Genomic DNA, 16021 nt, shown 5'->3' with positions numbered 1-16021 from the left:
GTTTTGTCATATGTTTTATTTTGTCAAAAAAAGAATGAAATTAATTAGTCAATAATAAGTTTAAACTTTAAAAGAAATTTGGGTAATTTGATTTTTATGATAAAGGCCATTTTAAATGTCATGGTCATACTAAGATAATTCAACAGGTCAGTTTTGTCTTATGTGTACTTTTGTCCAAGTATCAATCAAATATGTAGATAAATAACAACTTTATGACAATTTAAGCAAATTCAATAATTTACCTTATCAATCAAGTTCATTCAATCGTCAAGGAAATATCAGATCGGTTTTGTCGTATGTGTTCTTTTGTACACGTGTAAATCATATCGGTAAATAAATAACAAAGTAATGATAATTTAAGCAAATTTCGGTAGTTAACCCTTGATGGCAAAGGTCAAATAAAGGTCAAGGTCATTTTTAAAAAAAACTGTTCAACATGTCGGTTTTGTGGTATCTGGGTCCTTTTGTCCCAGTATTTATCAAATCACAAAGTTATGTCAATCAAAGCTAAAATCAATGGTTAGCCTTGATTGTTAAGGTCATTTATACTCGTAGATCAAAGTCATATTGAATTATTAAACTTGCCATTTATGTTATAAGTGACCTTTAGCCCAAGAATAAATCAAACTCATAGATAAATAGCAAAGATATGGTCTTGGAAAAATTCACTTATTTGACCTTTATTGCCAATGTCAAATCAAATTAAGGTCAAGGTCTAGTTTAATTAAATTTTCTTTAATGTCTTGTCCTAGATATTGTTGTGCCCAAGTATGATTACTACATTCCTTTAATTATTTGCAAACTTTTAGCCAGTTGTAGCAAAGAACAAAATTTAACAATTGACCTTCATGGTCAATGTCATTAACAAATAAGAGTCATAATCAAGTTGGTCTGAAGATAATCAATTTATGAATAATAAGGTTTAAGCCAATTATATCAAATTTCAACAATTTGACTTTGAAGGTCAAATTTAAGTCATTTATGAGGTAAAAAATCTGGAAACAAAGTGATCCCTCGGAAGCAATAATCACAACAAAATTACAAGAGAATTGCAGACTTGGTTTGATTGAGTCTGTACATGAGAGATAATGAATACGTGCAACATCCCTCACGTCCCCTAGCACCGGCATGAGCGGAACTCAATTCTCAACACTTAATAGTGCTGGCATCAATGATCCCGAAGGACCAGAAAAATATAACAACACTGAAGTGAAGTACGTTCGCGGCACTCTGGTACCGAGGTACTATATATATAAGCAGGAAAAACAGATTTAAAGCCCACTTAGTCAATGAAATTTTGTTTTGAATCTTTATTCACAGAGAGTAGGATACGATAATTATGTGGATGAATTTAATGACAATTATTTCAGGTGGTGCGATTAAACAAAATAATGGTACCAAAGAATTTGGACAAATTATACAATGTAATTTCATCCACTAAACGGGTGTATTGCTGAAGGATTTTCTCATATTGATAGAAATTTTGATATCATACTAATTGTTATGTTCACGTAACTTTGTGTAAAGTATATCAAACGAAATGGAACAATAATTTTATGACATAAAGTAAAAAACATCACTGATAGTTATACAATATCACAATATAAGACGCTCCAGTTTATATTAAACTTTGCTTCCTTGTGTCAGTATTAAGGTTAACTTTGTTGTAACTTTACATAATGTGTTTTAACTTTACATAATGTCTTCTTAGTGTTTTATTAATTAACTAATTAATTAAGAGTGAGGAATGTAACAGCAACAGGAACTACGAGAATTCTAGAAGAAGTTAAACATGACAAGAATATCAAGTTTTATTATGATTCGAATTCAAGTCAACTTATGAAACAGAAAAACAACGGAAGTCATCAAATGCACTGTAGCAAATATTGCGAAAAAAAGAAATTTTGTCATTAAAATGATAATTTCAAACCTAAAAAAATAAATGAGCGACACATATGCACAACCATGTTTAAGACAGGGAATAAATAGCAGTAACAAACTTTGTGGTTGAATATTAAATTAACATTGAATACAAAAATCTAAAGGGAGATTAAAAAAACATAAATGCGTCGAGGCAGTAGAAGCTACGAGAAGGGTCGAAGGAAGCATTACAACCCATAAATAGAACGGGCGGCCTTCAGCTTGTTTCCGCAACAAAAGCACAAACAAGAAATTCATCCGTGGTCCAAATAAGAAGGCATAAAGAAAACTTAAACGCAGAATCGAAAACATTAAAACGAGTGAAAAAGGCAAATTAAAAATTTGTCTTCAATAGAGCTTCAAAACGGCTGATGTTTTGTCAGTTACTGTCATAAATTGCACCAAACTGTTTTGAAGATTGTTTAAAGTTAGTAGAAGAGAAAGATAACAAACTTTTAATTTAGAAGAACATTGAAAATTTACAACATGTTGATTATAAAAGAACACAGCACCTGCTGTAACAAAGCCGCGCTGACACGGTACCCAGAACCAGAAACGGTAGCGGTCACAAGGGCGAAGAAAAGAGAGACCCAGAATTATTTCAATATCCGTTATAAAATTTACAATTTAATGAGAAGGAGACATGGTTGGGGTATAAGAAAACGGAAGGTTGATATATCACAGAAGTTATGTCTAATGTGATATCACAATACTTATTGCAAGTCTAATGGTGTCATATATACTGATGAAAATTTGAAAAGGGCCACTGATGACAGCCTCACCAATAACCTGAGCAAAGACATCAATGTAAATCCAAATAAAATTTATAGCCTTTGCGTTATAGCAATTCAATGGATTTATTGTACATAACTACAAATGAAGCTCGAGGACTTCGTGATCAACAACAATCAAGATTGCGACGGACGGCATAAATTCCGAGTGTATTTTTGTTTTTGTTTAAAATTAACAATTCAGCGTTTGTGTAAGTATTCAGAATAATAATTCTTTATCTTAGAAGAGATGAGGTAAATATATAATGGTGGTATGCTGCAGCCAAGCATGTCTGGGAGGCAGGTGTAGGTTTCCCGCACATTGTGTGTTTCCCCCTTAGTGTTGTTTTTCAAACGAATGTCAAATCATTTTAAGATCGAAGGAATGTTGGTGTGAGTTCAAGTTGTGCAAAACATGCAGAAAAACCGTTATGTTACTGTTCAGGCCCCCGGTGCAGCCGCCGTTTCCAGTTCGTTTCGAATAAGAAACAATTTCAGAACGCAGTAAATGTGCTGGAATATACCCAGACATTAAAGAACATATTGCATGATATTGATATAAGTGGCAAGGTGTTCCGCCATCCGTGTTTCCTTGACGAATAATCACGTCATAGAACTCATACGTCCAGAGAAATCCACAATTGGACTCTTTGTTTTTTCTAAAGATGTGTCTAGATGTTAGGTATACTTCACAGATAGACGCATCAGAGCGTAGACAAAAAACAATGAACGTGTTCGACCTGCTTGCATATCGGGAACACGACTGATACGACTGAGGGTCCTCTCATAGTATGGGGACGAATAAGTGTCAATAGAAGAAAGGACCTATTTTATCGAACGATTTTGATAAATATAAATGGCGTATTTCTGCAACTACAGATTACTTGCTTCAAAACTACATTGTACGAGCATAAATTAACAATAATTCTGCGATCGACCTGTATTAAATACAAAGATGCTGCTGGACAGTGTGTACTTAAAGAGTTTTTTTACTCTCCATGGTTTAGTTAAACATATGATTAGTTAAAAGCAAACAGTATGGTTGCAATTCGTTTTAGATTAAGTAACATAATATCTGACTTAAGAATAAACAAAGATGATCGAAAAAAAAAAGGTTTCAAAGACTTTCGTGTTTCACAAATGCAAGTATCTGAAGAATAAAAAAATTTGCACCATTTTATCAGAGACTATCCTAAAGTATGTCTGATTCCTAGTATATCGAATACAGAATGGTCTAGAGATTTCGAAGGTTTGTCGCATGACAAAGTGTCAGTAATTTGCTGGTCCTAACGTCGATGTCCCAAAATTGTGCTGAAACAACTGCAAAACCGAAGCAACAATTTCATGTTCTTGATCAATTTTGCTTAAATACTGATACATGTATGTTAATTAATCTTGAACAGATACAGAGAATAATTTTATTTAGTAATGGAGGTCGCCTCCGTATCTATTAAAAGGACATCATAGAGGGTTTTTTTTAACATAAAATTAATTTTCAAGATTAATCTTCCATTTGATTAGGTCTAAAGCAATCACTTAAAGGCAAGAATTTATATCGTTTACTCACTCCGCCTTTTCCCTGAATAATTATTTTAAATTGTGCAAATAAACACAAAAATTAAAAAAAGCGTTGCAACGCACGTTTTTTCACTCAAATCGGAACTAAAGTAGAGCACAAATAACGATAATTGTCAAACTTATTTCTGAGTAGATTTCTTTATTGTTTTTCTTTCATATTTTTTTCTGTTTTAAGTGTCCCAGTTGATCAATGTACGAAATTCAAATGTTATGTATTTATGAATTTAGGAACCTCAGTGAAGGTCTTAAATCTTTTTTCACTCTGTGGTCAACAAAATAAAAACCACTTCTGTTTGTTCATAGATATATTGGCTTGTTGTTTACACCACACTTATCATTAGCTAACTGGTTTTACAAGGCCCAAAGAGCACTTTTTTGCCACCCAGGGTTAACGAAAAACCTTTTTGCTAAGTTGCTCATAAATGAAATACAAATGTAGTTACATACAATGATCAACTAAAAATTCTTTTTTTTAGATCACAGATTCAATGGAAATGAATTCAATCCAACGAAAAAAAATCTCTGTTTTACAATGTGCTTTGTAAAGATTTACCTAATGTACACGGTGGTTAGGAAAAACTCAACTGTTTTTACCTTTTTACATTAAACTGGCCTCCGCTATTGGTGTAAACTATTATGTCATCGTGTCGTTATCTTTAATGACGCAAAATGCGATACTTTGATACTGTTATTAATATGGCTATGTCTCGATTTTTTAATCTGTTTTAGGGCAACGCTTAATAAAATTGTTGTACCGAACATTCGCAGTATAAAATTAATAATGCAAGATGACATGTTAAACGTTGCAAAATTCAATAAATTAAATTTTTGTTCTATATTCAATATTTGTATTGTATAATTTGATATTCTATCACCTGACATCTATTCAGTCATTCAAACTATATGTTCATTAAAATGAAAATATGTGTGCAATAATGTTCCATTTATATTTAGGACAAACAGCATGTAGAACGTTATATTTTATAACAAGGAAAGGGCACATGCAAAGTTCGGCGTTCAAATAATAAACTTGTTGAAAAAGGTAGGCTATGTTAATAGTAGGCATTTACTTATACCTTTTCAAGAACGTTTTTGAACTTTTTTATTGAAAATCGTTTCACTTTTTATAATGACTGTGAATACCATGCTTTTTCATTGAAGACAATATTCTGAAATAAGGAATAACTATTTACTAAATTGGTTTAATTCTGAAATTGAATTAAATTACATGTACTTGTATTAATTATATACATATAAATGAATTGATTAAATAAAATGACTATTTTCAACTACATTAAACCAATACATAAAATTTAATGGGAGATATCTCAAATTTTAAGTTAAAAAAGGGAACAAGTATACATTAAACAGAAAATTAAAGTTTTATTTTCTTTAAATACAAGATTTATTTTCATCTTGTGATATGACAAGTATCATACTTCACTCACTCAAGGCTACTGCCACTCGTGAAATCTTTATTTCACTCGATTGTTTTTACATCAAAAGTAATTTTGAATGAGGAAGTTTCTGCTTAAATTAACTATCTCTTGACCCCTGTAACAGAGTAGATGATTATGTGTTATAAGAAATTGTTATATGAATAGCGACACAACCTTTAAATGTTAAACTTTTGTATGATATGTATTTTCAACCTACACAATAAAATACTTGACTTGACTATTAACAATTTTGACCTGAAGGTTCGATAGAACAGAAACCTGTAAAAAAAATAGATAGCCTAAACTAGCTCTGGTGTTGATGTGTCTCCATTTTCCTCTTATATTTTGTATGAAATATATTCTGGACCGATGGATTTTATTTACTCAATTAAACGTTGACTTGACTATTATTAATTTTGTAGACAATCATATTCCAACTGAAGAAGCAACGCATTTAGATTATACTGGTAATTATATATATAATTTCTTTTTATTTCTTATCGATGTCGTAAAAGTAAAAATGAACCGATTGTGCAAAGAAAAATATCTATTATCTATTTATTATAATTATTTTAGTTTATGTTAACAAATGGACCTCCGTGGTCGAGGGGTTAGAGTCGATGACTTCTAATCCAGTTACCTCTCTGGCTTGGGTTCGATCCCCAGATGATGCTTTGGTAGTTTAGCGTGGAGGAAGGTAGTCTAGTACTTGTGTAACTCTCCAGGAACGATGGTTAAGAAACTTCCCGCCTATATGACTGAAATACTGTTTGGAAAAGGCGTAAAATCAAACAAACAAACAATTGGACCCCCAGGGCGGGCGAATTTTTACCCCCATATAGCGTATGTAGATATCCACTAAGCAATGCTCAGGTCAAGTATCTAAGTTCTTGCCATTGTAGTTTCAGAAAAAAAGACTGAAAAAAATTTCTATACAAATCTATGTACACTAAGTGACCCCTAGAGTGTTAGACTGTGAATCAGGCGATCCTAGTTCGATTCCCTGACGGTGCAAGTCACTTTCATTGAGATCGATCATACAGTCCTTTCTACGGTCATTTGCACTATACCTCTGCTCTGGCATGACAGAAGTTATCGGTTCTCTGCGAAAGTGAATGCATCTGGTACTGATAAACTGCTTGGCAGCCTGCCCAAGAACGATGCAGCGGCTGAACTGTGCTCTATTCAATTCAATATGGCTTACAGTCATGATCCGGAGTGAAAACTTCCAACACACTACACCACCACCACCTCAGGCTCTTTTCTGTAACGTTTGGTCAAAATATAACAAATGAAACTAACAGGCCATTAGTACTAAGTATAAGGGTTAATTTTTGGTACCAAATTATTTTTTTTAAATCTGATCAAAGGACGTCACATTCGTTATGTGTAATTATTCTAAGAAGCTATGGTACGAAAGGCGTTGATAGATTTTGAAGATATAGTTTTGTGTTGTTTGACTTTTAATCTTTATTTTCGTACACTAGCAGTATTAAGTATTACATGTACTTACAATGACAATTATTAATATAAAATTCTGAAATACAGAAACAATGCTAGGTCCAGTTGTTCTGGTTGGATTATGTGGCCATATTATTGAAACTTTGTACTACCACCTTGTAAGTTACAAACCTTGGGATACAATACAAGAGTTTCAAAGTACATTTGGGCAATATGCCCATGCATACACAGTACATATAACAAAATATACAATACAATCAAATGGTCAATGTCACTACTTTATAAAACATATATCATTAAGTTACACAGTATTATTAGCAATCAGAAAACGTTAACTGATAATAGAATATACTATCACGCGTCTCAATTTATATTTCTGTTAAAAAAATGGATACCATCATAACAATAAGGAAGTAAATCACAAAACAAAACGAAAATAAGTGTATGTACAGCGCTTGGGACAAACTTTTGATTAACTGTAAAGAATAGTGTTTCGAACATCGAAAGCTTTAAATATATACATTGACAAGTTTCTAATTTCTATTTCATTTTCTGAATTCATCAATGTTACAAATTTAGGTATATTTGGTCTTTTCCATATATTTTTTTCGTAATTCATTATATAGGGAACATTCTAAAATAAAGTGAAATTCATCTTCCAAAATAAAACAATTTTATACATTTCCTATCATCAAAAGGTATAGCACTAGTTTTTTTCCAGCTGCCAGTTTCAATCTCGAGGCTATGTGAAGGAACTCTTAGCCGGGACAGAGCAATTCTAAATTTTTCAATATTAAGACAGTTTAAATACTTTTTCAATTTAAAATCTGCAAATATAACATATGTACGAGCTCTAGTTGAGTTATTTATTTCTGAAAACCAATTTTGGATAAAAACATCATTTATCCTATGTTTTACTAAACTAATAAATACATCTACATTGCCTACGCCTTGAGATAACCATACATCATTAAAACCAAGAGCGGCTGTACTAAATCTCTTACACTTCTAAACCATGTTTTTGTTTGGTCTTACCTGTAACTCTCTGTAAAATAAATCATTAACTATTTTAACATATTTTATATCTTCAAGCTGTATAATTTTAAGCCAGTATTTTATTACACTTACAATTCTTCTGCATTTCAAATTTGTTCTACCTTGTTCTCCATAAATAAAATTTGTTTTACAAAAAATTAAATGCACTTTTTCTAATTTACAACAATCATATATATCGCTTATCTCTGAAGCATAGTTCAAAATTGGTGAGATCAATTTATCAAAAATGTCTAGTTTATGTTTCACAGTTAAACATGGGAATTTAATCAAATCTAGTTGTAATTTATATATTAATGCCTTTAAAGCCTGACAAGATAGTGTTTCAAAAGAAGTATTTAAAGATCCACCAGTTGTAAGACTAATCCTAAATAAGTAAATTTTTCGGCAATTTCTACATTTTCTCCTTTATATACGAATGAAATGTTTTGTCTTAGTCTGCCTTTTCTGAAAATCATTATTTTAGTTTTCTTAATATGAACAGTTAATCTCCACTTATCACAATAATTCTCCAATAACAATAAACCTTTAAGTAAGCCTTCTTCTGTTTCAGATAGAATAACGATATAATCTGCATATAAAAGTAACAGCAATTTTAAGAAACCTAATTTAATTCCTTCAAATTCATCCATAATAAAATACTCTTCTATGTCATAAAGATACATGGCGAACCAAAAAGGTGATAAAGACTCTCCTTGTGGGGCGCCTAACACACATGAAAATTCTTCACTCAAAACATTTTGATATTTTATTCTGGACCTTACCCTTTCGTACACTGATTTAATAACGTGTTACATTTTAACTCTTACATTATATTTAATTAATTTAAACCATATTGTTTGTAAATAATTTACCAAAAGAACTTAGTAAAGTTATTCCTCTATAATTACTTGGGTCATTAATGTCACCCTTTTTATTAAGCAGTACTCTAAAGCCTTCGGTCCATTGTACCGGAAAGTAACCTAAATCAAATATTTTATTAAAAAGATTATTTAGAATATTAACAAAATGAGTTGAACAAGAACCGTATTTAAACAATTCATTTAATAAGTAGTCGGAACCTGCTGATTTCCCAGAGTTTAAGTTTTTACAAGCTTTTATTATTTACGGTTTACTAAATGGTATATTTAACTCAGAAAATATAATACTTAATTCACCATCCAAGTATTTATATTAAAATATAAAACATCTTCATCTGGTTGATAAAAAACTGAATCAGGATCATTTATAGCTTTAAAATAACGTTGAAAATCATTTGATGACAAACTACAATTATTGCATTTATCTACAACAGTACCTCTGAGCATCTTCCAGTATGCTTTAGCATTCAAAACACGTTCATTTTCAAGTTTTTTAGACTGATCTTTGACATAAAGAAATTTCTTTTTTCTAACAAGTTTTTTATATTCACCCCTGGCCTTTACCATAGCTACCCTGTTTTCATCACATGAATAATTTCTGAACATATTTAAACATCTATAATAATTCTGTTTCAAATTTTTACACTCTCCATCAAAAAAACTCCAGTATAATAAATACCTTTATTGGTATATGCACGAACATTATGCAAATAAGGTGTATACAACTTAGCATTCTGTACGTCAAAGCAAATGTCACCATCAATATTAATCCTTCAGACTTCCATAGAAATTTTGAAACTCATATTTTCTGATTCAGATATAATATTTAGGCTAAGTGAATATGCACTCATATTGTAAAATATATTATACATTTCCATGTATTTATGGCCTACAATTTTACTTCAAATAATTATCATACATGTACTAAACTTTTCATACGAACAAAGGCACTGTACAATAATGATCAATTTAACAAACAATACATATTAAGAAACAAACTAAAAATGAAAAGAAGACTCATACATCTTATGTAAAGAGAACATAGCCTACATTAATGAAACTAAAATGCAAATGTCGTTTAAGATTAATTAAAACACACATAAAATATATACTCGTACATACTTATGTCTTTATGTTTCACTATGATCCTTGTCTGGTTATGATTTGTATGCAAGTTTAAACAAGTGTGTTTTAATTATTTTTTGAAAGTCTCGAATTCTGTAAAACGTTCAAAAGATTTTTGCGAAGCAAATTAAAAAGTACAAGGCAATTAGAATCCGTTTAACCAATCGCGCCTCACGCAATTGTCCTGGACTGCATTGACCTGACGTAACGTCTAATGGAGTCAACTGGAATGTTAAACCGAGTTTGTAATTTGGAATTCGTTTTCGTTGCAAAAAAATTTATTTAACTCATAATTTGGTCAGCAAGATCAGTCCAAAACGTGTCTAAATCTTGCTTATGCTTTGGGTATTCAAGGGTCTGCTCACTTCGTAGAAATCGCATAATACATATAGGAAGCTTTTTCAATGGAATGTCATTCATTAACACAATGATAATTAGTTTTCTCTTTGTCTCAGTTGATTCAACATGTGCCATGTTCATTTCATAATTACACCAACTTTCTTTAAGGTATGCCTTGTCTATGAGTAGAACTGATTTCCGACTGATATTTATCCCATGTGTGATATTTTCAGCTATAGATGTACCGGGCATTGAATTCCTGTCTGCCACCCAAAGGCGTAAGCCGCGCTCCTTTTCAAGAGAAGGAACCATGTAGCGTTTGATAAAACTCGCATTGCTCTTTGCATAAGATACAAATGCGTCATTTTCAAAAAGACGTTCAAATCCCTCGTGGTTAAATCGTCTATTTCGTCTGTAATATAGATATCTTAGTTTCCAACGATATCTATAAACCATTAAGCTAGCCACAATACTAACTAAACTTCCAAACACTACACAAACAGTTCCAACGGTCCATGTAATCCAGGTTTTATCGTTACAGATATCCATTTTTAAGTCATGAATTATTTTCTTTAAATCACTTTTCTTCGAAATTCCCTTCTCTTCAGAGTTCAATATACATGTATCAATTTTGATATTCACATTGGTAGACAACATCCAAGTTAAAAACGGTAGATTGTCACAGTCACATTTAAAGAAATTGTTTAACAATATGAGAGTCATGTTGCAAGTACATTTATTACAAACCTTGTCGAAGTGATCTCTTACTTTGGAAGAGAGATTTGATAGTTTATTTTGCGACAAATCTATGAGCTTAAGAGAGTTCGGCATGTCATAGTCCCATTCAATTAAACGGTTGGAATGTAAATATAAATGGTGAATATTTGTCAGCCCCTTGAGTAAGCCACGATCTAAAAATCGTACAATCTCATTGTGTGACAAATCAAGATCTATTAATTGTGTCAAGTTCCTAAATATTCCACCGTGCTCATACGTTAATGTTTTCTCGAAAGTGGTTCCTAAATAGTTTCGGGATATATTCAAACGCTGTAATTCTGTGAAATGATCGAAAAAGTTAGGCGCAACCTCATTGCAGTAGTTTTCTGATAGGTCAAGATGTTTTAGATTTTCCAGTCCTTTTATCGGACTTACCCATTTCGAGAAAAGATTAAATGATAAATCCAATGAGAGAAGATTTGTTGCTCCACAGATATGATAAACTTTATCGTTTAAATCGAAATTGAGGAAACTCTTCCTCCACTTTACCCGACGCAAATTTGGAGGAATAAACAGCGAGCAGTTTCTTGGAAAGGTGTACACTTGAAAACTGTTTGATTTTTTGAAGCAAACATCATCAACACTTAGAGATTCTTCATTCATTACCTCGCGTCCGTAGTGCTCATTTATAAAAGGGTCGTAATAAAGATGTTGTCTTGATATATCTAGGCACGTGATATTGGCAGCAGTGTGAATAAAAGCTATATATTTTCCAAAAGATATTCTATTTCCTGCAATAGTAAGAACCCTTAGCGAAGTAGGAAATTTACTTGTAGGAAAAAAGACTTCTTCATCAAAGATTTCTATTTTATTGAGATCCATGAAAAGTTTAGACAAATTTTGTAACGTACTAAGATTCTCTAGGTCAGAAGCCTTTATTTTCACGCCGATTTCGTGTACATTGTGAATCCGGTTTACATTTAAAGCCGACAAAGCGGAAGAAAATCTTAGTCCGTAAAGACCTTTGTTCATTCCATGAAATTGAATTTTTTCGTTATAAGATATATCAAGATGAGTTAAACTCTTGTTCATTGGTCTGAATGTGTTTGCCTCTATTTCAGAAATATTACAAGATGACAACCAAAGACCTTTCACCATAGTGAGACCTTCAAATGTGTAGTTATGAAGGACTTTAGCATTGCAAGTGCCTGAGGAGCGACCAGATAAACTTACATTTTTCAAATTTAGAAGTTTTTCAAAGTCTTTACCAAACGCACAGTTTTCACAAAGTTCAGCATACAGTCCTTCTAAATTCCTCAAATATCCCAGCTCTTTACCTAAGCAATCGAATGTGTCAAAATTGTTTTCTTTAATATTCAGATATCTAAGATTGATCAGAAATTCAAATACACCTTTTCCAAATCCATCCGGACACGAAAGGGAGTTTCCCGAAAGATTTAGATATTGTAAATATTTTAAACCTTGAAATGCTTCTGTTGATATGTACGAGATATTTGAAAAACTGAAATTAAGAATTCGAATTGTTGAAGTATTCAAATTACTGACGTTTAGAAACGTTCCATTTTTGAGGTCGGAAAATGAATTCAGACTCAAATCAATAGCACAAACCTTATCATAGAGTTCAGGCTTTTGATTTGGATACGATTTAGGTACCTCAGTCAAAGATAGATTTCTGCAGTTCATGGTGAAATTCATATTTGGGGAACACAGGTTGTATGTCTTGATTTCATCAATTTCACAGCCGTTTATTGCCGCCACAAATAGGTTAGCAGTCATCAAAATGGTGCCAAAAAGATACGCACTGTTTTCCATATTTAAACCTTGTCTGTAATATAAATAAATATATACAGTATTCATAATTTCTTTGACACTCATATGTTCATTGAATTAATAAAAAAGTATTGAAACGTGGACACTGCTAAGACGAGACAAAACACTCGCGAATTATTTGTTTAAGTGATCATACCATAATCTTTTAATTATGGAAGAAAACCATTCACGAAATTTGATCAAACTCTTGGTAATTAATTTAATACTAAATAACCCTCTTGCTGCATGATTTATGAAAGTGTTATAGAAGTGTACTAGCCAATGATAGATGTCCAGTGTATTCGCTCTTAGCACTGTAGTTTTTACAAAGAAGTTCGACATGATTTCTTATATACCAATCTACATTGGACATGTGACTCCAAGGTCAGGGCTTATTTTGAACCCAGGATCATGGTGAATATAACTTTTGTAGAAGACTACAAAGTTCTGGACTTTTATAGTTTTGGAGTTCATTATTTTGAAATATGTTTATAAGTCTACATAAATTGCGTGACCCCTCTGAAGTGCTAATCTTCACCCCAGGTTCATAATTTATGTTACTTCTGTAGAGGTAATCTAAGCATTGTTACGTAATAAATATCTAAGATCTGGGTATTTTCGTTTCGTTAGTTATACATTATAAAACTTAAATGTCTTTTTCCTAAATAAGTCTTTATAAATCAGGTAACACCAGAGACGAGATACATATCTTAGAGGCATGACTAAAATCGGTGTTGTGGGGGTCCACAAGATATTGCTAAATGCCGTATATCTAAGCTCTAGACATAGTAGTTTCACAGAATAACACTCAAATAAACTTTCTTTAAAAGATACAAGTAATAATTTACATGTAATATACGATTCACAACTAAATGAAATTTATACATAAAACCCGAGTTACTTTCTTCTTGACCAGAAGAAGGTCAAACCTTCACTCTGCAGATTGTCTCATTGTGGTTAAAATTTCTATCAAGTAGTGTCAATTTATTTATATCGTTTTAAAAGATATAGAGCAGATACAAAATTGCTTACAATTTGTCGGTCGGACAGACAGACGAGCGGACAGACTGCCAGTAGCATATTAACATACGCCGATTTTTTCGGGCGCATTGAAATGAAAAAAATGTAAAAGTTAAACAGATATTATTGAATGTATTTACCCTATTTTATACCAACTTTTTGTTTAAACAGATGATATAAAGTCCTGAAATCCAATATTATCTTTGTATTCGTTTAATTTTATTCACACTGATAAGATATCACTGATAAGTTTATATCTTCCTAGACGAGTTTTTTACTTTGGTTTGACCTTCATGTCAAGAGTTTAAAGAAGTGGTAGTTAAGCGATTTATCCTTGCTTGAATAATTATATATATATAGTTTAAAGCATTATTGTATAGTTTTATTCGCAAAATTTCCCTTGCATTACCGACCGAAATACAATTGATTGATACTTCTTTATAAAGGTCAAATTGAAAGAAAATGACGTAAAACAAACATCTTAAACATTTTGATGATCAACATGACAAATCATTTTGTTGAGAATTTTATAAACGACTTTGCTAATTAGACCCTTGGAGATTCGATCGATTTACAGGTGATTTTCTATGTATAATTTCTGACTCATGACTCTTTATTTTGTTATGTTATAGCGCTAAAGAGTTAAACTTTGTGAATTTGAAAATAAGAAAGTCATGGACAGGAAATCATACACAAAATATTGGCACGCCGCAGCCGGACTCGAACCACGGGTCTCTGGGTTGCCGGTCCAGTAACACGTTATACATGGAGTGTCTCGATATTGTTTTGTTAACACGAAACAAATCTTTCAGGCGCGGGACAGCCGTACATACCTGCTTCTCGATGAAATTTCGTTTTGAATCTGTACACACATCGAATATGATCCACTGAATACGGGGGTGAATATCGGATAAATTGATAAGACAAAATATAGATGGAGCATTGCTGAAGGGATTTTTCATATTGATGTATATCCGTTGATTATGTCAACTTAAATTATTGGAAAGAATATCTAACATAATAAACAAGGAATGAAAAATGAAAATGAAAATACATCAGTGATGGATATACAATAATTATATAAGACATTCAAGTTTATTTCGCTTCCTCGTGTCAGCATTAATTGTAACAATGCATACATATGTTTTCTCATTGTCAAATAGGTAGAAGTCAAGAGTGTATTAATTGTTTAACTGATAACACAGATGTATATTAAAATATGCGGTATCCATAACTTCCTCTTAGTTGTTTTGCTACATTTAAATCTTCACTTTGTGAAAATGAAAAGATGAAAAAATGCAATAATTTTGCCGCGTTACGTTCTCTACTTGGCACCACGTCTGTACGTTATGCATTATTATTCTGATGAGGCTATTAACCGAAAATTTTGAAGAAATTAAGTGTTGTTTTTTTAATTTCAATCAATGTTTATCATCTTTTTCAACAATAATTACATCTCAAGATCCACGTAAAAGACATTTAACAAAATTGGTAAAAAAAACCATATAAAAAGTATAACCCACACAAGCTTCCTTTAACGGCGTAAAGAAAAATATGTTATTCCGAAAAAATTTCGACTTAAACTTAATGTTTGAGTTGTTGTTGATGATGATAAGATTTTCAGACATCAGTAGATGACTGCTTAATAAATAGTAAGTGCTGACATTTGTGAACATGTTATGAATAGTCAGTTAAGATATGCTAAAAAGTATTACATAAAGTTTGATTTAGAATGAAAATTCATTTACCTGAAATTCTATATCAACTTGATAAAGAAATATTCGGAAAAAAAAACACCAAAAAAAACCCACCAAAAAACAACCAAGAACCATCATATAGGCATGACAAGAAAATCAAGTCTATAAACACTCAAAATCAAGTCCCAAGCGACGAAATTTAATTTCAACGT

The 16021-nt window shown here is 31.8% G+C and overlaps 1 protein-coding gene across 1 annotated transcript; it reads right to left on the bottom strand.

Annotated features, from left to right (window-relative positions):
• Positions 1-7162: 7162 nt before the first annotated feature.
• LOC132746477 (toll-like receptor 4) lies at positions 7163-14421 on the bottom strand. The gene is made up of 2 exons (XM_060735652.1): positions 14253-14421; positions 7163-13108 (listed from the first exon to the last, which is right to left on the bottom strand). Exon 2 carries the CDS (start codon positions 13093-13095, stop codon positions 10489-10491), a length of 2607 nt encoding a protein of 868 aa, XP_060591635.1. The 5' UTR covers positions 13096-13108; positions 14253-14421; the 3' UTR covers positions 7163-10488.
• Positions 14422-16021: the final 1600 nt, after the last annotated feature.

The sequence above is a fragment of the Ruditapes philippinarum genome, unplaced genomic scaffold (genome assembly GCF_026571515.1).
Source record: "Ruditapes philippinarum isolate M1 unplaced genomic scaffold, ASM2657151v2 ctg5193_1_1_1_1, whole genome shotgun sequence".
NCBI lineage: Eukaryota > Metazoa > Mollusca > Bivalvia > Venerida > Veneridae > Ruditapes > Ruditapes philippinarum.
Note: the sequence above shows the minus strand (reverse complement) of the source record. Positions and strands in the feature narration are given on the sequence as shown.

Bases quoted from the DNA above. Each gene is read 5' to 3' on its own strand.
- LOC132746477 (XM_060735652.1), bottom strand. From the start codon at position 13,095: ATGGAAAACAGTGCGTATCTTTTTGGCACCATTTTGATGACTGCTAAC.